The sequence below is a fragment of the Hydractinia symbiolongicarpus genome, chromosome 5 (assembly GCF_029227915.1).
Source record: "Hydractinia symbiolongicarpus strain clone_291-10 chromosome 5, HSymV2.1, whole genome shotgun sequence".
NCBI lineage: Eukaryota > Metazoa > Cnidaria > Hydrozoa > Anthoathecata > Hydractiniidae > Hydractinia > Hydractinia symbiolongicarpus.
Window position 1 is genome coordinate 12,619,183 of NC_079879.1, and position 22,989 is coordinate 12,642,171.

Below are 22,989 nucleotides of genomic sequence, written 5' to 3' on the forward strand. Positions count from 1 at the left end.
CTCTACCAACAGACTGACTAAGTAAAGGTAAGTCTACCAGCCAGAGTAGCTCTGCTTTACCATAGTCATGGTGCTGTACCTAATGATGAGGAAATTATAAATTGGATGAACAGGAAAATTGCTGCATATTCATTTAACTTAGCTAGCTGCTTAGCTAGGCTTAGGTAAAGCTAGCCGTATCTAACAGCCGTACCTAAGCCGTATCTTAGCCGTACCTTAGCCGTACGTAACTACACTTTTCTTTTTAAGGTGAGGTAATGTATTTTAATGGAAAAAACTGAGCTAATCGTAGTGGTAAATTTGTTATGTCACTGAATTTCTGTTTCTCAATCGCCAATGAACCCGCAAAATACGAAAAATGTTAACGAAACATCTTGCTCTTATAGAAACCAAACGTGGGAGAGCGCGGGAAGGTGATTCCCAAATCGACAACTTAAGTACGGCTGGCAATAAAAGGTGGTTAGTACGAGCGGTAAATCTCAATGCGACTTATCAAGTAAAGTAAAATAAAGTGGATAAGTTAGGCAAAGAGAGGAAAAATATGAAAATTATAAGACAACATATATTTTGCGGTTGGGTCCTATCGTATAAGAAACATCTTCAAATGCTACAAATGTTCAATAAAAACGAAATTAGGTTAGGTACGGCTAGGTAAACTAAGGTACGGCTGGACCATACTAAGGTACGGCTGGGTCCTATCATTTAAGAAACAACTTCAAATGCTAAAAATGTTCAATAAAAGCGAAATTAGGTTATGTACGGCTACCATTGATCAAAATGAAAGTATGGCTGCACATCTATTTATAGTAAAATAAATTGTATAGCTGAAAATATAAAAAATATTACCTAAGAAACGAGATGTTTTAACAAATACAAACAGGATAATATATGACTATATTTTAATAAATATCACTATCAGTGTCAGATTGATTGCTTACATTCTCTAACGTTTCCATTTCTAGGATCAAATCTGTAATAGATCTATCTGATCTTGATGCAATATATCGGAACGCTAACAACTGTAAACAACTGGCACGTTTTATTGATTCTTTAACCGCAATTTTCTAAAAGCTATTTTTTAATCAGGGAAATAAGTGTGTTTACTGTACTACAATCGGGAATATTTGGGTTCAAAATATTCCCGAAATTTTACGTTAATTCCAAAAGATTTATTCAATAGTAATCGAGACTCTAACTTAGCATCTAACATAGATAAAATATTAATTACTAGCCTTCATTTACTCACATTTAACTTAAGTCCTCTTTAAAGTTCTGGGTTCCAGTTTTCCGCGGGATAAAACATAAAAACACAGCGTGGGAGAGTGCTAGTCGCGACAATAGTTCTTTATCGGTCTGGGTTGTATAATGAATGAACCATTTGACAACATACCGAAAATACCAGGCGTGATTTTGCATGTTTAAACTAGTATGCCAAAAAGTGTACTTCATCTGAGCATAAAATATTTTTTAGGTGTTGAAAATAGAAAATATTAGTGTATATTTTGCTCTCGTAATAGAAAAAAAAAGAGTGTGTGAGGAATGAAGTGACAGTTTTTTTTGTAAGAAACACCTAGACTTGGATTCTTTTGGTTATTATTTTTCATCTTATTTGTTAATGTGTTAGCGCATGCTCATTTTAATTCTGTCAAGAAATATGTATTTATGTTTGTTGTTGTTTTTAGAAAAATCAGTAAAATTTTGCCCTTGCCCTTAACCTTATTGTTCTTATAAAAAATTGTTTTTATAAAAAGTGTATATGCTGAATTAAATCGGGACACAGTTAACACAATCAAAATTAAAAATAAAAAACCTTTACTCACACATTGTTTCGCGGTTTTATTAGGTTCTTCCTTTTTCTTATCGTTTTCCATCATTAACATAACGTGCACTCATAAACAACAACGAATATTAAATTTTTTTTAAAAGTTCTTTTGTTTTATATAAAAAGTTTACATCTCTTCCATTAACTATAACATCCAACGAATAAAAACGCGTGTGTTCTTCAACTGGCGAGAACGGTAATTCTACTCCTTATTCAGACATTCACAGTCTATACCTCAGTTAAAAAGGAAAATTTACTGCATCACTTTCAAAGTAGCATTTTTTTATTTTTCTGTGCAGAAAACAATGTGGAGCCAACCTAGAAGAGCATATTGCATACAATTTTTTTCTTAACCTCGCCCCCACTTCAGTATACTCCACTTCTTCTACGTACTTATTGTTTTTCGTTTATATTAAATTTTTTTAGCATTTGAAGATGTTTCTTATATAATAAAATCCAGCCTTACCTTAATATTTTCCAGCCGTACCTTATTTTGGTTAGTCGTACCTAACATAATTTCGTTTTCATTGAACTTTTTAGCATTTGAAGATGTTTCTTATACGATAGGACCTAGCCGTACCTTAATATTTTCCAGCCGTACCTTATTTTGGTTAGCCGTACCTAACTTAATTTTGTTTTTATTGAACGTTTTTAGCATTTGAAATTGTTTCTTATATGATAAGATCCAGCTGTACCTTAATATGGTCCAGCCGTACCTTAATATTATCTAGCCGTACTGGCAACCGTATTTATATTTAGCCGGCTGTAGTCACTTTTCACGCTAGCTGTACAGCTATTACGGGAACCTAACCTAATATTGTCCGCAGCGTAATAATGTTCAATCTTACTTTACTAAAGTTTTTCATACATTCAATTTTAAAAACCTCTTTTGTATTTGTATTAAAATCATTTTATAAAAATTATAAACATGTAAGATATATTATTATCGGTATTTCATCATTGAGGATTCCCTGGGGGTTACTGGATGGAGTGCTCCATTTTGCATCATTTTTATCGGCATAGATATTCACCTAAAAGACGAAATAAAAGTTGACAATTTAACTTTGGTAGCTATACATTAACGAATAATTTTAAGCTTAGAAGCAAGTGGTCTTACACAGAGCTGCTAATTACGAATTTTCTTAAGTACGGCTAAGGTATGTTTAAGGTACGGCTGTTAGGTACGGCTAGCTTTACTTTAGCTTAGCTAGGCTAAAAAACAAGAAACATTATCAGCTCTTAACTTGAGTTATTTTATCTTCCTGGTAATATATAGCTAGCTCACTGTAGTGTTTCATTCCTGTTTATAGCTTGTTCAAGAGGATTGTGCTAGCGAAACATTTGTTTAAATTATTATTAGCTATAACTACAGATAAATCCTCTAGCTAAATATAATTAAACAAATCACAAGAGTAATTTCTCCCCTTTAATTTGAAGAAGGGGGATTTTCACAAAAGGAATTGGAATGTAAATTCGCTGGCGAAATGTATCTGAGCATGTGCAGTTTTATTTGTTTTCATTTTGCTTTGAAAAATTTGCTTTATTGAAAGTAGAAAATAGTTCCTACTTTTATTGACATAATTATTCGCTGTAGCTAAACTTTTAACCAATCAGAATGCAATATTCAGTGTTTATTCTTAGTAATACTCATTACTAGAAGGATATCAAAATAACTGTGGTTGTAAATACCCAAAAGAGTGCTTACAATCAATATTTTAAATTTGCCACATATTTTTAAATTTTTGCACATCTTTTTAACAGTGAGCTATAGTTTATGCAGCTTCCCCATCTTGTTCTTATTGAGTCTGTCCTTTTTTATTTCTAAGGCTGAAATGCTGATCTTGCAGCGGGAAAAATAGGGTAAATATTGTATGTCAGAATTTTTTGTAGGTCAGTTGCTTGTTAAGTCATTATATAGCTTAATGGTTGTCCCTGACTGTACAAAGTTTTGTAAAAATAAAAAAAACCATATATATATGTGCATGACATGCTGACAGGCAAAAAGGAAGGACTGCTTGTAAGGCAGTTTTAAGTTTTTAACATGTAGTTTTAAACTGTTTTTAATGAGGCATTGGTAACTCCATATATCTGACAATTGCCACAAGGGAGGGCAGACCCTGTAGAAATACACAGGATTCTTATTACGCTTTATAAGAAAATGTTTGAAATAAAAGTTATTATTGTTTTATAAAGTGTTTATCTGATTACGAAAAGCTTTGTGTACTTTTATTGTAAATTTTGTATGTTCTTTTATATAATTAATCTTACTATGGTGAAGAAAACAATTTTAATGATTTTCAGACCATTTTAACATTGCAAAAACTAGTTATGACCGCATTTTATGAATAATTTCTACATTCGAAAATTAAACATTACATGCATGTACACGTCTAGTAATGAGTTAAGTGTTGATTTAAAGCACCTTTTTTTTCAGGACAATGCAAATTCATCACATTTGGTTTACAATTGTGCTGGTAAGTGATTTTCAATTTTAGTCATTATTTCTTTCCATCAGGCAAGACCAAATCAAACTCTATTTTGGAGGGTTGCTAGTTGGTCAACAAGAAAATTAATTTTTGATTCATATTAAGTATTAAGAATGTTTTAAAATTAAATGAAATAATATGGGACTGAAAGATTTTTGAGTTTGACAAGTATATGCACATACATATATACATAAGTTTTCGAATTTATGTAGTTTGTATATCAATGTGTATCAATGCACATTGTTTTTTCTAACAATTCACTTCATTGCTTGATAACTGCATAATAACAGCTTAAGATATGTGCTGATGTGTAGTTGCATTTATTTCATGGAACACCCTCCAAACTCATATGCCTCATATTAAATTCTTTGATGCCTCATTTATTATGCTCAAAGAGAGCCTCCAAAAACATATTCTTGCAACCTACTATATATAGTCACATGGTTTGTACCACACTCTACATGTTTTTTTTTGTCTTTGTTTGTCTGTGTAACCTAGCGTTTCCCTAGGCCTGTCCCTGTTTGTTCTTGTCCACAATGACTATCATAACCCTAGCTTCTAGCTATTTTGGTAGCCTGCCTCCAACATACTCAGATATAGTTAACATATAGTATATATATATAAAAATGAATTAATATTTCTAGGCTTTATATATTTACTGGATACTTGTAACTGTAGATTGTTGGTAAATATATATTATTATTATTATTGCATGTATGATGGTAAATGTTTGGGATTAATGGATAGGTCCAGGCTAGTTTTATTTGTTAACAATAGATTAAATTTTTGGAACTACTAACTGGAAAAGTTTTATCAGGAATATACATGAACTATATAGTAGGTATTTTATGAATGTTTTTTGCGTGCAAATTATTGCACACAAAAACAAAATATAATTTTGTGGGCACTTCATAGCACACCATCTCCTGGTGAGTCCTGGTGTGCGTATGAAATTTTTTACTTCTTTTTTTATTAACCCTTCCAATCCCAGCCATTTTTTATCCTATTTCCCACTGTTTGTGTGCAATATAATGTGAGCCACAGAAATAATGTTTTTTATGCTCAGTAATTACAACTGAAAAAGGACATCATTATTGGACCATGTGACTAAGAATGTATCTTTTTAACTAATATTGAACAAATAATATTGAAATAAAGCCAAAAAATTTTTTGCTTTATTACCAATCTTAAGTTAATTCTTATCTAAAAAATAACCTCCAGGATTAACCTCGTACAATATTTTAGCAGAAAGTTAATAATTTCCTCCATTTTATAGATTTTTTGTTGCCCTCTTTGTTTGTCTACTTAAGAATGAAATACGGAAATTTTATCTATTTTCCATTGCTACAAAGTACAATGTTATTAGTGTTTCCGTTTCGCCATTCATCAGTTTTTTGGAACAACCTTCTCTGAGGGGAGCGAGGAAATACTGACACATTTAAACCACTCACCAGGCCAATAATTGGTATTGAAAGGATTAAAGAACCCTTCTTCACATTGACCATCGCATAATTTAAAAATTTTAAAAACCTTAAGCATTAAATGATTTCAATAAACAGTATTATATGACATATACATATATAAAAACACATTGCCATGATGAAAAAAAAGTACTAAATAAAAATTATGTCACACAAATGCCATGTCACACAAATCACGAGTCACTTTCTTACGACGTAGCATTACCCAAAAATTTACCAAGTTAAAAAAAACGCAAATCAGGGGGTTACTATTTAAATATTTAATTCTCTTTTCTTATTACTTTAAAAAATAAAACTCTTTTTCTTTATTTTATTAAAGCTAATTTTTCTTTTATTTTTAAATGTTTTTATTTGTTTTTTTGTTTTAATTGCCCCATTGGTCGTTATAGATAGAATAATTTAATTTTACTCCCGGATTACCATGTGCGCGCCGTATCTCATGGAAACAAAGTTTATCAACTGAAAAATGAAAACTGAAGCGAAGAAAGTTGTTTCTTTTTCAAAGTAATCCTGAAAAAAGTTATTTCAAACAATGTTTACTCATCATGAGGTTAGATTAAAGCTTATTATTTCTTTCTTCTATCATTTTTGTGTTCTAGGAACGAGGTTGCTTTGTTTTTTAAAAAAACTATTGAATTCAAATGATAATTCGAATCTAAAATGTAAAAAACAAAACTGTTGTTGTAGAGCGACTGTTGTTGTCGAGCGAGAATAAAAAAGTTTACGTTGTTGTCAGAAATATTTGTTATAAAGAAGAAAAACGTATGATGATATAACGCCAAAAAGAGAACTGATTGGAAATGTATCAGACAATTGTAGCTAGCTATACATTTTCAATTTGTTTTCTTTGGGATGAAGCAAAGTTTATTAATCGAAGTAAAAAACTGATTGGACTTTTATCCAGAGAACGCTAGCTACTACTGAGAAAGCGGAAGAAAAGCAGGTTTGTCGTTTAGATTATCTGGTAGAGAAATGAATTTAGGTGAATAACGTTTTTAAGCCGTTTACACACTTCCATCTAAACTTTCCCTTTTAAATATGATGTTAAATATGTTTTGTCTTCAGCCTGAACATATTTAACATGTTTTTGTAAGAATATACTCAGGGTTAGTTAAAGATATCTTAATCTGTTTGTTCTAAATAAATATAAAAAGAATTTGCCAATAGCTATAGCAACTTCTAGCAAGCTTTATTTTATTAAGGCATTATATATTTTCAGGACATAGACATGGTAAGAATATAATTAAGAATAACGAGGATAGCATTTGTCAAAAAAGTTAAGAACATTTTTTGTAAGAATATATATACTTTCAGGCCATTTCTTGAATAAAACTATGCCAGAGCTACAAAAAGCACCCGCTAAAAAATTACGAGTGCTATGGTGTGCGAAAAATCGCACTCATAAGCAAAATTTACAAGTGCGATGTTAATATTTGCAAGTGTGATTCACACTTAACTTTTTTTGTTTACCGCAACGTTTTATGTTATTTAAGCTGTATAGAAATGAATTATGTAAAACGTATTAACCACAAGTGCATGGTTAAAACACTGTTGAATGCGATGATGTGTTAACAGATTCACTATATGATTTTGGCATTAAATATAGTTCTAGACATTCTTGATTTCTCTTTCCCCCTTTATAAAGATTTTTTAAACTTCATTCAACATGTTTTTTCTTTGCATTTATATCACGAAAACATTCGTTCGAAAGCTGTATTAAGGTACATGACACCTAACCTCTCCCATGTTCTGGTTATATTTAACTTGCATGGGTGGGCACTCTTCTCGCAGTATTCTGTGATGATGAAGGTCGGACTAACTTGTGGCATGGTTCCAAATGGTCTTCCGTCTTTCGTTCGAGTCTCAGTGTAATGCACTAGCCAAGCATAAGAGTGTCGGCGTGAAGGAAAGGGGGCCGACTGTGGTATTCCGAAGAGACATAGACATCCGACATGCTCACATAGACATCCGACAGGCTCCGTTGTTGTTCGGTAAAATAGCGCGTACGCATGCGACCTTGTTAGTTTAGAAAAGATGGCGTCTTACAGTACACACGCATTTTGATTTTCCCAAGATTTCCATGCTTAATTAGGGATATTACACTGACTTTAATGTTCTTTATACTTTTTAAACAAATCAATCACAAATAAATGAATGTCATGTAATCAGCATAATAGCCTTTTTCATCGCTCTATAATATTTTAGAAAAAGAAAAAAATCACGAGTGCGATAAAAAGCACTCGTAAATCTTTTTACGAGTGCGCGGGCGAGTGCGCGTGCGATCACACTCGTCTCAAGGAATGGCCTGACTTTAAACAATGGGTCAGAAGTTCAGAATATTCTAAGAATATGTCTAACCTTGATTGTTTGTTCTAAATATAAAAAAATTGCCAATAGCTATAGCAATATATAGCAAGCTTTATTTTATTGAGGCATTATATATTATTAGGCCACGAGGATAGTATTTGTCAAGAAAGTTAAGAACTTTTTTTGTAAGAATATACTCTAAATAATGGGTCAGAATATCCCAGGAATATGTCTAAGCTTGATTGTTTGTTTTAATATAAAAATTTGTATGATGCACAAATTTAATTAGAAGTTTACTTTTTTATTGCGTATATATCTCACAAACTGAACCTTTTTCTCTCTAAAGCAATGGGCAAGTACACCAGGGAAAGTTAAGAACATGAAGGCTGAAACGAAAAAAAAAACACTATTCTTATAAAATACAGCGTGTGTATTGCAGAGAAGAATTTATATAAAATGTAAAAAGTAATTTTTTCGTTGTTACTGTTTTTAACGCTACAAAGTGGTTAATGTCGTTATATAAAACCTTAATGTAAACAAAGTTAAATCAATGTTTACATCTGTTACGTTACCGTTTGAAATATATTCGATTCTTAAATTCGAAAACACTGCATTGTTATCATGCACAGCACGTTTGCGCATTGGGAGGGTTGCTGTATGCAATAGACTATATAGCTAATTTGGTATGATGCATTAGAAATTTTGCAATAACCTTTTTTGTGTGACTTAATGATTTTTTCTAATCTCTGGTATACCATTTTTCCCTGTGTACTTCTGGCATGACAAAGCAAGTATATAGTTTTAGCAGGTTTAGCTTTTTACATAACCGTTGTTAGACACCTTCGATTGTCTTAGACCTTTTCCATTTTTATTTTATTTTATTTTTATTTTGTTGTTGGACCTGCTTATATTTTTAAACGTTCTGTATAATGCAGATTGTAAGCAACCTCAATCCCAGGGTTTTTTTTTCTCTTTTATTTTTATTTTTTTATTGCTGCACATGCTTTTTCTTTTGGGCGTTTTGTTTCAGTGGTTATAGATATAGAATGATGCAAATTGTGACTTTTAAAAATTCACATTACTGTATTCTATGTTTTTATTTGGACCCATCATATGGACTCAATGAGAGATTCATGGGATTCTTCCACAGGACTTCGACTAGTATAATATTAAATTGCTCTTGGTGGCTTAGTAGAGTGGAAGTTCTAACAGGCATTATTAGAAAAACGAAAATACAACTATAAAATAGATAAAATTAAATCACTAAGCATGTTTTTTAGGTTTTATCTACCGTTTACACAGAGAAACCTTGTAAAGCGTTTCACCACCTTATCAAAACGGCAAACAGCACAACATGTATCACATGCAATGTGACTTGTAAACCTGGTTATGGTTTGAATGTACCGTGCGGTAATACAAAAGCAGTATTTCTGAACGAAATAAGATGCGTAGAGTGTGTTTCTAATGAAACGTATTCATCTGACAATTCTGTTCATCAATGTAAACCATGTCGTGAACAATGTGGTTACAATGAAAGGGAGATTGCTACCTGTTCACCAAATCAGAATAGACTGTGCAAGTGTGAATATGGTTTTTACCCACATCCTGTCACTGGTAATTGCACTGAAGAGTGTTGTTACTGCACTCCAGAGGATACTGTAATGAAAGAATGTGAGATGTTAAAGGATGGACGGGTGAGTTGAAATTTTGTAATAAATTTCCCTTAGTTTTTTCCTCCCACAGTTGCCCTATAAACCCTCTTAATTATTTTAATAACTTCTAAAGTATACTTTGTTGGTAAATCTTTGTGTCGCAAGAAGCATGCACCATGTCCTCATTGTATGTCAAAAGGTGATAATATTGCCTTGCCTACTTCATAAGCTATAGGAAGATATCATCAGATAGATAATACTGCGGGTAGAGCAAGGGAGAAATTCTGTGTTTAGCTCCAACATGATGCATCATCTTTGGAGTACTAAAAGTTAATGTGTGGATTTTGTCAAATTACTTACATATTGCTCGGTTGTTGCTATAATTTATCATTTCACCCTATAGTGCATATGTCCAAATCAGGGCTTTGGATGATCCATTTTGAGTGTTTTATATTAAAATATGCCATTAGTCAATCTGGCATAATTTTATATACATGTATTTAATTGCCTTTTAATAAATTTACAAACAGATATACATTCCTCCTTCCATAATTTGATTTACATTTGAAAATTTTGTTCTTTCGACAAGTTAGTTTTAAGGCTAGCCTCCCATGACAAAACAAGTGTATCAAATTAATTTTGAATAGAATACAACTATAAGTCTCTGTTGTAACTATTTCACCATAAAAGTCTTAATATACAAACTATATGAACAAAAAGAAAGATAACAATAATCAATACCAACGGAAGCTATCTTCCACAGCAATAGTCACACAAGTCAATACAAACAAGGACTTCTCCAACAGCATATAACATTAAGAATCTTGACTGTGATATCGACAATCACTCAACTAAACTGTTTCAGCAATAACGCCGATTCCACACTCTATTGTTTATAAATAATGATAGTAACGATCTCCTTTCTCGTTCTTTCATTGATTGAACGGTTTTTTGTGTTTCATCTTGTTGTTGGTTTATACAGGAAAGCTCTTTGGTATTTACTACAGATGTACAGATGTTTAGGAATCAAAAGCTTGATGTCTTGAATGTCTCCAGGAGTTTGGTTGCATTAGCTCCTTGTTTTGTCAGTACATCAGCAAGTTGAAATTTTGTCTCAATCCATTTCAGAACAAACTCTTTTCTTTAATTACTTTGTCTGATAGTAGCAATATCCACTCTTAATCTTTTTTCTTCAACAGCTGTAGTCGAGTGAGCAGCCTCATATAAAGACTGATTATCAGTAAAGATCTCTGTCATTTCGACTTGATCAACAAATAATTCATTGATGTGAAATAACCAAAAATAAGTTTCTGATACTTCTAAGAGTGCCATGGTTTCTGCTGTGAGCGTACTTCTGCATACTCTTCTAATTTTTTGAGATGCCCAACGGAGAGGTGCGACCTTTCCATTCTTCCCCTTTAAAAAGACGATGATACTACCTTGTGACGATCCGTTTTTCAGATTGGCATGCGATGCATCACAAAAAGCAACCAAATGTAATGGTTTCTGTACTTCTGGAAATTTGATTGATATCGATCTTTGCTCGCATTTCCATGCTGTCTTGTTGGCTTGTATCAGATCGTCAACAGTAGCTCTGTTCAACGAGGTGCTCAGACGTCATATATGACAATTATTCCTTCACATGGTTCCTTCTTGTTCGGTTTGTAATAAAACAGGGCATCGTCATAATCAGATTTGGTCAATCCGATATTGATAAACTCTTCATGTTTCGTTCAAACCATGGACACATTTATTAAGCTTCCAAATATTCATGGTTTTGGCTTCTTTTGGTGGCTTTACAAATATCTCTCTGTCCAGAGAATTTCCTAGGAGAAAAGCTCGTTTGATATCCATTGATTTACAGGTCCACCTTGAAGATGCAATAAGAGCAAGGGTTATTCGTAACGATTCTTTTGCGCAGGTAGGCAAATCATTTCTTCTGTTTGTTGCTCCTTCATCCTCAAATCCTTGTGCAAGCCTGGCTTTGGTTACATCAAGACACTGAACTTTCTTTGTTTCTATCACCCATCGACACCTGATTGTGTAATGATCATTGTCTTCCACTTCACAGTATCCATTGTTGTCCTTCCACTTCCTGAGCTCCTTTCCTTTGGCTGCCTCTGTGGAATCTTGGTTCTTGTTGGATGCAATCATTACTTCTTTTGTGATGGGATGCCATTCTACAACATCTGATAAAAAATCTAACACGTCTACCTAATTTTCCTTTGGCTATTGGATATTCAGATGATATCTGTATTTACCAGACGCTTTGCCAGCTCTACTATTACAAAGCCTTCTTTCAGATCTTCAGAGCTTTTTAGTTTATATGCGATTCTTGATTTAACAGGAGGTAAATGCACACCAGGTTGAATTGTATATTTTGGCTTTGTCGTTGGGAACTTTATTCACTTGGTTCTGCTCTGTGTTCTCTTTTCCTTCATGTGATATTTCATTTTTAGGGTAAATTTCATCTCCTCTAGATGCATCATCGTTATAGAGAGTGGGGTCTTGATTTTGCTTCTCTCCTCCATCGTCGTCATCATCTTCGGAAGTTGTTGTTTTCTTCTTCAATAGAGATTGCGTGAGTTCACCACCATGCTTCAACAGGATGTTCTTGTTTTCTTGACCAATTACACAACCCAGTCCTTTCCATTTTGGGTTGTTGGTACACTTGAAATAAACCTTTTCACCATTCTTAAAAACAGCGTCATTGTAGCTCCTGACTTTGTGTTTCAAAGTATGCTTGATCTTCTCGGATGATTCTAACTCAATGAAAGCTCTTCGGGCATTATTCATTGCATTCAGATTCTTTTTGACAGTAACACTTAAACTCTGGTCTCCAAGGCAGGTAATTCATTGTTCAGTACATTAGGAAAGTTTGTTGTCTTCCCAAACACCAACATATTTGTACTGTATCCTTGATGTCCACTCAAGGAGTTCTTTGCACTTACTTCCCAAACAACTGCCATTTCCAAACTACATTTGAGTCTTCCATCGTTTTCCTTACTGCTTCTTTGATGACAGCGTTGTGGCGTTCACATATACCATTTGACCAAGGGCTTTCAGCTGCGGTTTTTGCTTCTTCAATATTACATCTTGCACATTTCCCAATAATCTTCATTCAAATATTCTCCACCATTGTCAGCTAAAAACTTTCTTGGTTGGCCAAAGTAGCTTATCCACATTTTCATAATATAGCATCAATCATTACATCTTGTTTCTTGGATCTTTATTAACTTTTGTTCTTCTCTAAACATAACTGCTGTGTCCTTGTCAAAATCAATGACAGTTGATGATTTCTTCATTGCACTTTTTGAAAGCAAAAAGGGTATGTCAGTATCAACACCGTCTGCTTCCAAATCAATTTCATGCTTTCCAATTGTAACTGGAAGTAAGACTTTCTTCATGGATTGGACCAGCCTGCCATTGCCAAACTTAAAGGTGGAGTTGGACGATCTTTCTGTAATTTGTTCATTATCATCCAAACTCTCTTGAAAGCACTTACCCAAATCTCCCCACAAACTGTTTGAGAGCATCCTGAATCAAGAACTGCACAGTTAAGAACAAAAAATACTTTCGTTTTTCCTCATTCTCAATGTTCTTTGCTTTAAACAAGGTGATTTTATCTGGACGTTTCCACTTTACTGAACAGTCGTTTTGCCAATGATATTTGCTATCACAAATTCTGCATCTTGTTACATTTTTATCTCTATTCAAAGGGTTCAAAATTCCTTTGTCATCACTTCCTCCTTTCTTCTGTTGTGAATTGTAGCTCCCTCTTCTTCTGCCCCCATTTTCTTTTATACCAATTTTGTCACCTGGAATCGCCGTAATACACAAAATTAGCATCGTTGCTGTCATTAAAGAATACAGGCTCTTCTTTAGATCGAGAAGGCACCAACTGGAGCTGAGGTGATTACAACTGCAAATCTTTTCAACTGTTTAACCATTTTATTATCTGTTCACTTGACAGGTTCGCTGAGTTCAATACTCGATATGCCAAAACAAAAAACCGTCTGGTAACTCCATTTTATGATCTTTGATCTTTGTGTACAGCTGCCCAAATTTCACTAGGTAGTCCTTCTTGCTTGATGTGTTTCCATTAAGAAAAACTATCGTAGTGAGAGCTATCCGATACATATTTTATGCCGATGTTGTGCGTTTTTAATGGAAACACACCCCCTATTTGATTTTGTTTTCAAAACGCAACGCTACGATTCGGTTAAAATCGTCTTAATGGAAACAAAGTAATAGTGAAGTATTTTGGAGAAGCTTGAAGCAGTGTCGTTCAGGTGGCGACAAGATTTTTCATAAGCCCTATTAATAAAATTGTGACATGATTTTATAATTCTAGCCAATAGTAGATTATTTGGTGAGACATGGATAAGATATATTTTATTAGAACTGCGAGAAGCAATTTCACAATTTCTGCGGAAGACTTTGGAGCATCATAAACAACTAATATTGCACAAAGTTTGTAAAGCTAGCAAAAAGCATACATGTTTCCATTATTGTTTTTTTATTTGAAGTTGCATTGCAATATTTCTAGGGAGTTTTGTTTTCTTTTTATACTCAACTATATGTCACATACCGAAACTAGCTCAATTGAATGTAGTGAGCGAATAAACATAAAACAGACAAACTTTGTATTATATCTCAGTATAAGTACGAATTTTACGGAATGAAAATTATATTGTTAAATCTGAACAGATTGAATCAATTGAGATAAACTATTTTGGGTTAATAGAGGTAAGCTCTAAAGGCAAAATAAAGATCATTATCATCAGCATTCTTGGCTTTACCTCTGTTTTCCGCTAGCATGTGTTGGATCTGATCTAGACTGTGTTAGTTCTAAACTCAAATTTATTTACATCAAATCTGTATTTATTTATTTCTGCTAAGTTTTTGCCGGTCTACCTTCACATTGTGCCCTAGGAACTATCAAGTCTCTACACTTTCTTACCCAATTATTCCTCCCCATTCTTTCCAAGTGTTCAAACCAACTCAATCTTTTTGTCTGGATAATATTTCTAATGCTACGAATACTTAAAATCTTTGTCAAAATATGTTGAGACATAACAACTAGTTTTGAAGTTTGTCACCACAAGTTGCATAGGCTATTTCTATATTAGATTCACACTTTTTGAACTTGTCAATGTTCAAAGAGAACTCAGAACTTAGTTTATTTGGTTAAGTCCAAACTCTTAAAATGTTGCTGTTGTCAGCATGGCCATTTTAACGAATTTTGGGGCATTTATGGGCTATAAGTTGAATTATTTCTGTGTACAGACATTCTAGAGAAAGTGACTATCAACTTTTCAACCCTGTCTAAGTGTTATCTGACTTTGCAGCCTGTCGGCTGCAGCACATTCACTGTTTGACACTGTACATATTTGAATAACAAGGAAAAAACTGCCTTTGTCTCAATATTTTTGTCTAACATTGTAGCTTGCTTCTTAGTACCTGGACTTCTTCTGTCTCTCAAACTAATGTTCACCTACAACTAAACATTTGCAAATCATTCTTTACAAAAGGGTCAACATCTTTCGGCTTCATCTCTCATGCTATTTTCCACACAGGCCCCACACAACCTACCTTTTACTCAATCAACAAAACTCTGCCAGTAAAAAACATAAGTGACTATCAACATTTTTCAAGAAATTATTCCACAAATAACACTTTTTCCAACATACCCCTTATTGCCTAATGTATCCATAAGTAACAGAACTTTTAAACTATCTGTAATGAGTCACTGTTACATCAGTAAATCTTGAAAAACGCTGTTGTCTATATTCTTACCTTTGCAATGTTTACGTACAATTTGGATAGCTCTTACGTTTCCCCAATACCTCTGCACTTCTTTTATACCTAGTGCTTACAGTTCTGACAAAAAATTGGTTTACTACCATCCCCTTTCCTGACTCCAAAAACCCACTTTACAACTACCAGGTTGCACTGGTTTTAATGCTACTAATTACAACCTCAGACTTTTCTGCACTCACTCTCAACCCATTCTCTTCTAGTCTTTTTTTCACTTCTCAAGGCTTTTAACCAATTCTTCCATCCCTTCCGCTATGAGAAGTAAATCATCTGCATACAAGAACTTCCACTAAAACCCTGTTCTGAACTCCGTCAAAAGTGCTGAGTGAATCATTAATCCTGGCTTGACTTCTAGCACTGATGTATTAGGTTGTACGATCTTAAACAGCCATTCATCTAGTTCACCTAATTTTCTCATAGCTCACCAAATAACTCTATGTAAAGCTTACTCTAAATCTGCAGAAGCAGAGTAGAGATTCTTTCTCTTTTCTAGATACTTTTTCTAAAGCTGTCTAAGTAATAATACTGTATCTTTTTGCTAAGGCATTTTTCCTGCATTTAAGACATTTGATTATTGCACTTGACTGCCAATCACTCAGAATATTTTTATAATCTAATTGGCAACAATTGTAATCAGCTCAATTCCAGTATATTCAAATTCTTTTACCATTTTCAACAACAGCCTTGCCAAATCTTCATTTTCCTAATAGCCTCAGTAAGAAATACAGTTTATTAGGATCTGATTAAATAAAATATATGCAGCACAACAACACAGTATCTTGTATCTTTGTCTCATGATTCCAGTATTCCTTTATCGATAGTTAGTATTATGGGCATCCTGTTAAGTGCAGGATTCAAATCCAGTTTTTACTTATGTCTCCAAGTGTACAAGTATTAAGGACAGGGCTTAATGCTTTAACTAAAAGCACCTGTATATTTTCTCATCTTTGGTGAGAATTTTCTCATCTTTGGTGAGACTGAATAAGCTATTTAATGTGCTTTGTGGGTTGCCAAGATACTTTATTGATTTGTCTCCAGTTGGTTTTATTTCAGATTTTTTTACTCCTCCTTGGAAATTCTATTATTATAGCAGATAAAATGTTGTCATTCTGTAGAGGGTTTATTCATCTTTCACATGATATATTTTAAAATAAAAATTATCTAGAAGATTTGGATGTATTTCATAAATATACTGAGTGTATTAAAAGGAGTTATCATATCCTGGGGGTACTAGTCAATGAAACAAGTTTATTCAGGCCTTGCCATGAGCAAATAACCTCCTGAGCAATTAATTCCTCGCGTCAGAGTGTCCACGCGAGCAATTTTGCTCGCCATATTTTTCGCGAAAAAAAACTTTACATTTAGTCTCTCAGGGCATCTTTTTCAGGAGAGGCGTGCACCTTGGCACACACCTAAATCGTTTCAGGCGTGTGATTAAAATGCCTGCCACATTTCCAGTTTGGTCGGACATGTCCGTGGCTCGCTTAGAACTTTCGTCGGTTAAAACGTCCGATAGATTTTCGTCTTGGTCAGACACTTTTAGATCTCAGAATTATTGAATAGTCCTGGTCCTTGAAATCCACGAGCAAGCCTATTCATAGCCAACCTGACCATCCTAGCTAATTCACCGACTCCTGACTTAGTTAAAAAACTACGTAGACATAAATCTCTTTTGCCTGGCCCCTTCGTCGTTGGTAACCAGGTCTTACACAAGAATTCCAGCCATGCGGTTCTTAACTAATACGGAGGTGAACGCCGACGGAGCACGGATGACGCAAGTCTGCAAAACTGCACTTACAGGCGGAACAGACAATTTATCATGGATTTAATTGTAGATAATTTCTTCATTTGACGAAACAATTGGAAACCATAGCAGGTCCAAATTTAATGGATTATTTTCTTTATGCCGCAACTGTTATTTAAACAATTTTAAAAACGAAACCCACGTGCGCTATATTTTTTTTTCTGTATAAATTTTATGTACCTGGAGTTTTATTTAAACCATGCAGATAAAGATTTTTTTTTAATTTGAAAACGAAGCATGTTTTTTTCTATTTGCTGAAAAATAAACAATTAATTTATGAAAACGACAATATAGTCATGCATACTATTTCGGACATGTAGAAAAGGAAGTTAAGATTGAGAGAGTCGCTATACCAGTAGACGCTCGATCATCGTGTTTGGGGTTCACGATTTAAAACGTCCCCCACTTTTCTACTGCAAAATGAATGCGCAACAAAGATTAACCTTAATGTCCGTATCGCACGAGTTTTACAAAATAGCGAATGAACTTTTGCATGATGGGTGGAAAATAATCACACCAAATATCTTTTCAGTTTCAGGTTGAGCGTTCGTGCAGGAATCTCACTTAAAAGACCAATCAATTCTTGAGAAAAACGTTTACACTTATCTCAAAATGTTAATATTTACGCGAGCAATAGAATGCTCGGGTAACGAGCATTTACGCGAGCACTACGCGGGCGCGAGCAATTGCTCGCGACTCATGGCAAGGCCTGTTATTATAAGAATTATTCTCTCTTAGAATTGTGATAGTCATCGCACAGAAGGGAAGTGTATTGCAAAATCAACTCATCCACCAAAATCTGAGCAACCACCTAAATCTGAGCAACCACCAAAATCTGAGCAACCGTCTTCTGTAGGGACATCTCAAAGGATGTATGTCATTTTGTCAATAATTGGTTGTCTTGGTGTTGTTGTTGTTGTTGTTGTAGTTTGTATAAAGAAGACTGATGCAAACCGTGGTATGCTATCTTAATTTTCATTTATCTATATTTTTGACTAAAGACTTTTTTATAGTTTTAACTTGCAGAATTGAAATGTTTTTGTTTATGGAGTTACTTATTTGCATGTTAACATTTAAGAATGCAAGAATTTTTGATACTTTTACAACATACCTGAAGAGCAGTCTTATTCAGCATTTTTTAAGAGGTTGACCAATTAGCATAGCTGAAAGCACACTTAACACCATTGACATGTGAATTTTGCCTACATACTTTTCTGCATGATATTTTACAAAATCAATATAATTTTCATTAGAACTTAAATCCAAGAAGTTAGCAGGAGTGGTAATATTTCATGGGATTTAAATTTTGGAAATATCCTGGAATAAGTTAATACTGCTTTCCGAGACCAAATAAAAACTGTGCTATGCAAATCAGAAGGAAAAAAATAGTGTAGGTAACTAGCACCAGCCAAAAAGTTGTAACTGTATATAACAACTGGGTACCAGGTCATTACATTAACCTAGGTGTGTTGCTTTCACACAGGATGGAAAGTTTGTTTTGATGTAGACATAATAACCTAAAAATTGAACGAAAAGATACTGAAATAGTATAATTGTGTTATCTTAACCAACTGTTAACCGAATTTGAAAAGTGGGGCAAATTTTGTGAAAAAACCCACTGCCAGTAAACAATAGTAATTATAATCTTGAATAGAGTTTTGAAACTACACATCAGACTATGGTGACTTTCACTGTATCAGTAAATTATGTGCTGTACTTAATCTTCAATGTTAAAGTTGGTGGTTGCAGTTTGTGGTAATTTCTGAAACTGAATCTGAGTACTTTACATGCTGAAACATAATCTGAAAATTATCAAGTGCTATTTGGTGTTTTAAAAACTAAAGTTTGGTATTCCTAATGGTTTTCATATAATTAAATTTAAAAAACTAGGAATTAGGCCACCATCAGATATGAAAGTTCTTTTAGGTTTTTTTGAGGTCCTAAGTACAACATGGTCTCTTCCTTTCAGTCATTGTTACATTGTATCTTTGAAAAATTTTACCCTGATTGGGTCCTCAAAAGGCTAACAGTTTTTTTTAACCACAGCCAGCTGCACAACGAACCTTAAGTTAAAGTACAGAGCCATTTTTCATATCAGAACTACCTGTAAGAACAATGCCAATTGCGAATCATTTTGCTATGCTACATTGTTTAACTTATTGTAAATAAAACAGTTAATAGATGCAGTAAACAAAACAACAAAGTTTACAGCCAAATAACTTGTTAAATGAAATTGGCATGGGTAACAGGGCTCTTGTATGACCAAGGCTCATTAACTCCCCCAAAGTTGGTCCAAAATTCTTTAAAGAAGTTGACACGTAGCACTAAAAAGATTTTTAGATGTAAAAACAACTAGGTTAGGATAAATTATGAATATTTTGTTTTGCAAACATTAATTTGCAACAGAATGTTGATACACAGTAATTAAGTTGTTATTTTTAGGTAGTGGAACAGCAAGACATCGTTCACAGTCATCGTCGTCAGAATAAAAGCGTGAATGCTACAATAACACGGATTGTTGAAACAACAGCTTATGGATGATTGATCTTCAGAAATATTCTCTTGCCCAAGATATAGAAGACAATAAGAAGGTTTCATTAGTTGTTTATTTAAAGTCACAAAAAAAATTTCTTGATAATTTTTATAACCAATGCAATGCACATAGTATTATTTTTATTTATTTTGAATTTTCACATGTGGAAAGTAAACAACTACTGGTTTCACGCTTTTCAATATATGAACTACATACAAAATTGTTATAAAGGATAAAATATGTTTGCAAATATGTATTTTTGAGCATAATCTTTACACATTAGTGCACAAAATTTAGTACAGAAATTACGCATAAATTAATTACGCAAAAATTATACGTGCAAAAATGAACTTTATTAAGATCACATAAAGGTGTTTTAAGCTTATTTTATTTTATCTTTTTTCATGATTTGCAACAAAAACATCTTGGATGGAATTGTGTCTAAGCTCCTGAATTTACTTTCTTTGGAGAAATTTAAGTTGAATGCATTCATGTTGCTATTGCACAAAACCATGAAATAGGTTTTTTGCTGCTTTTTAAATACTCGTAAAAATTAGTAGGAAAAATGTTTTTCTAATAGTCTGGCAGATAGTTGAAGGTACTTGAATTTCGCACTACAAAAGTTTTATGATTGTTTTGGGTTTATGGAATGATTACAAATAATTTTTCACACTGATACCTTTATGTGTTTGGAGTAATTGGATTAATAACCCTTTACCCTGACGGTTATGTCACAAATATTCCGTATAAAATTAAAGTCAACCAACTCTAAATGAAAAACTATATAAAACTACATAAAAGTTAAGTAAAGATGCATTCCTATCATAAAAATGACACTGTCTATAACGCGCTATCAGAAACAGCCGAAACCATCTAAGCTATCCATGCCAGAATTGGAATTATCATTAGTGTTACTCTTAACTTTCAATTTTCCCGGCAACAAGAGTGAAAATCAGTGCACAAACTTTTCTAGTATCTATAGAATACTAAAAAAACACCACTTTGTTTCAATTGTTTAGAGATGTTTACACAGTGTATGTCTTTATCATATTCAGACAATTTTTAACCCAGTGAATACTCAAGTGTTGCACAGCTGTCAAAAACAAGTGAATCTAGGGTGTGTGCATTTATTTTCGGTATTTTTTTGCAGTTTCCTTTGACTTGGTGTATCTACCATTGCCTGTGTCATTGCATAATGGTGTATGAACATAAAACGGATCATATTAAAACACCTCTTTCAGATTCACTTGTCTTGTAATGTTGTTTTATAAATACTTATCTAGAAATTAAACGCAAAATGTTAGCAAGTGAATGAAATTAAATAAAGACAAAAAGACATTTGGGTTATGTCATTTTATTACACATCAACTTCAGTTGATTTTAACTCCTAAGAATAAGATAAATACTTAGTAAAAAGTGATTAGTGAAATTCTCTTTCCAAAATTACGAATATGTATGGTTTTAAAACAAAATTATCGTTCCATAAAGCCAAAACAGTCATTAAATTTTGTGCAGTATGAAATGCAAGGTTGATAGTAAGATGTGTCCAGTGGCAAAGTTTTATATTAAGAAATAATTTGTTTCCAAGAAGATAAGAATAAATGATAAGAATAGAATTACAAAGTATAGAGAAATACTTTCGTACTCTTGAAGCTCATCATCTTCGTTTAAAATTTTACTCTAAAGCGTGTTACTAGTGGGGATCACTTTGTTTAAACGCAAATCATGTGTAATAGGATATACGCACTTAGACGCCTGGTGGGGACGAAATTTTTTTTAGTCCTGTATAGTGTAGAATATTTTTATAAATTTTAATAATATTAATTGATAATATTTTCTTTTTAATAATAGAAACAGCATTATACACTCCTATAATTGTTATATTTATGGTTTACTGATTACCTTGTATGTTTCACATAACAAAATGTGCAGAAAATGTACGTTGTTTTATGAGGAGTCTCCTTCTTATTTCAATTGGTGCAATTTTGTCATATAACAACTTTTGGTTTTACTTTTTTTAAATCTGCCGCTTCAAAATACCTAAGTTGGCAAGACTTTCAATGAGTAAGCTGTGATTCTAGTGTATTTTTAAATCACATCTGTATCTGTTTTGGTTAAGTCAGTCAATTTTTGCAGTGAAGTTTGATGTTTAAAGATAATTAACTCCTATATATACGGAGGTGTGGCACCCGAGGGCCAAAATATGCTGATATCAGCAGCAAATATCTGAAAATCATAAGGCAGAACCACATTTTTTCAAAATTACCCAGAGTTCCTCGATGTTATCCGTCATTTTGGCTAGCGCTAAAACTTGTGAATGAGACGGGGTTGGAAGCTCAGGGATCGTGGCTTAAAACTAAAGACATGCAAAGAAATGCCAAGAGTAGTGCAAGGGAAAGAAGAGGAATTCTTAAGTAATTTTTTTTCATTGGATTTACAAGAATTTGAGGTACCCCACAATGAGAAGTAAAGAACAGAAACGCCTTTTCGATGTCTGATGATGAGGGATGGTCGCATCTGGATAATATTTATTTTGTGATTACAAGCTACCTAGCCAGTACCATGCCAGCACTCCAGGGCACATTTGTTATTAAATAATTAAGTGATAAAGTACAAGAGCTAAATATATTACTTTAATGTAGCTAGCTGCACAAAAGATTTTTCAAGGCATTCTGTCATTTTAAATAAAAATAGCTAGGTAGTTATTTGGACCTCCCATAGCAGTGAACATTCAAGACTTAAGTATATAGCTAGTTAGGTATGCAAGACATTGCATGTTGGTAAACATGTTTCCACGACAAACTGAAACCTATATTTCATAAATAAATTTCTGCATATATAAATAATTTTGTAGATTTTCAGTTTTCTTTTATGAAATAACAAAACTTGGGAAAGTATAGCCAGAAGTATTATTCGCTTAAAGTGGGAAGACCTAAAGTCTTCAGGTTAAGACTTAGTAAAGCGTAAACTTAGTGTAATGTGTTACAAATCCAGTGGACAATTATACATTAAGAATATCTTTTTCATAAACCAACATTCACAGGACTTATGATAAAGATAAGCCTTCTGCAAAGCAAATACAGT

General features: G+C 33.3%; 2 protein-coding genes across 4 annotated transcripts in view; both read left to right on the forward strand.

The window, feature by feature from the left end:
- LOC130644836 (tumor necrosis factor receptor superfamily member 16-like) lies at nucleotides 1–21,855 on the forward strand. 3 transcript variants are annotated; one of them, XM_057450604.1, is made up of 5 exons: nucleotides 1–27; nucleotides 4,257–4,296; nucleotides 9,377–9,790; nucleotides 18,111–18,330; nucleotides 19,815–21,855. In XM_057450604.1, the coding sequence occupies exons 2-5, from the start codon at nucleotides 4,261–4,263 to the stop codon at nucleotides 19,859–19,861; spliced, it is 717 nt and encodes a 238-aa protein (XP_057306587.1). In that variant the 5' UTR covers nucleotides 1–27; nucleotides 4,257–4,260; the 3' UTR covers nucleotides 19,862–21,855. The 3 variants fall into 3 exon arrangements, with proteins under 3 accessions (XP_057306587.1, XP_057306586.1, XP_057306584.1); XM_057450603.1 differs by lacking the exon at nucleotides 1–27 and adding an exon at nucleotides 2,797–2,990; XM_057450601.1 differs by lacking the exon at nucleotides 1–27 and adding an exon at nucleotides 2,798–2,979.
- The window catches only part of LOC130644834 (uncharacterized), a 16,256-nt gene continuing 13,089 nt past the window's right edge, over nucleotides 19,823–22,989 (forward strand). Inside the window, exon 1 of the mRNA XM_057450599.1 lies at nucleotides 19,823–19,963. The gene's annotated coding sequence lies outside the window, so the exon portion shown is untranslated. The remainder of the gene's footprint in view (nucleotides 19,964–22,989) is intronic.

Bases quoted from the DNA above. Each gene is read 5' to 3' on its own strand.
- LOC130644836 (XM_057450604.1), top strand. From the start codon at position 4,261: ATGCAAATTCATCACATTTGGTTTACAATTGTGCTG. The intron at 4,297-9,376 runs GTAAGTGATTTT...CATGTTTTTTAG, and splicing joins TTTGGTTTACAATTGTGCTG to GTTTTATCTACCGTTTACAC. The intron at 9,791-18,110 runs GTGAGTTGAAAT...ATTCTCTCTTAG, and splicing joins AGATGTTAAAGGATGGACGG to AATTGTGATAGTCATCGCAC.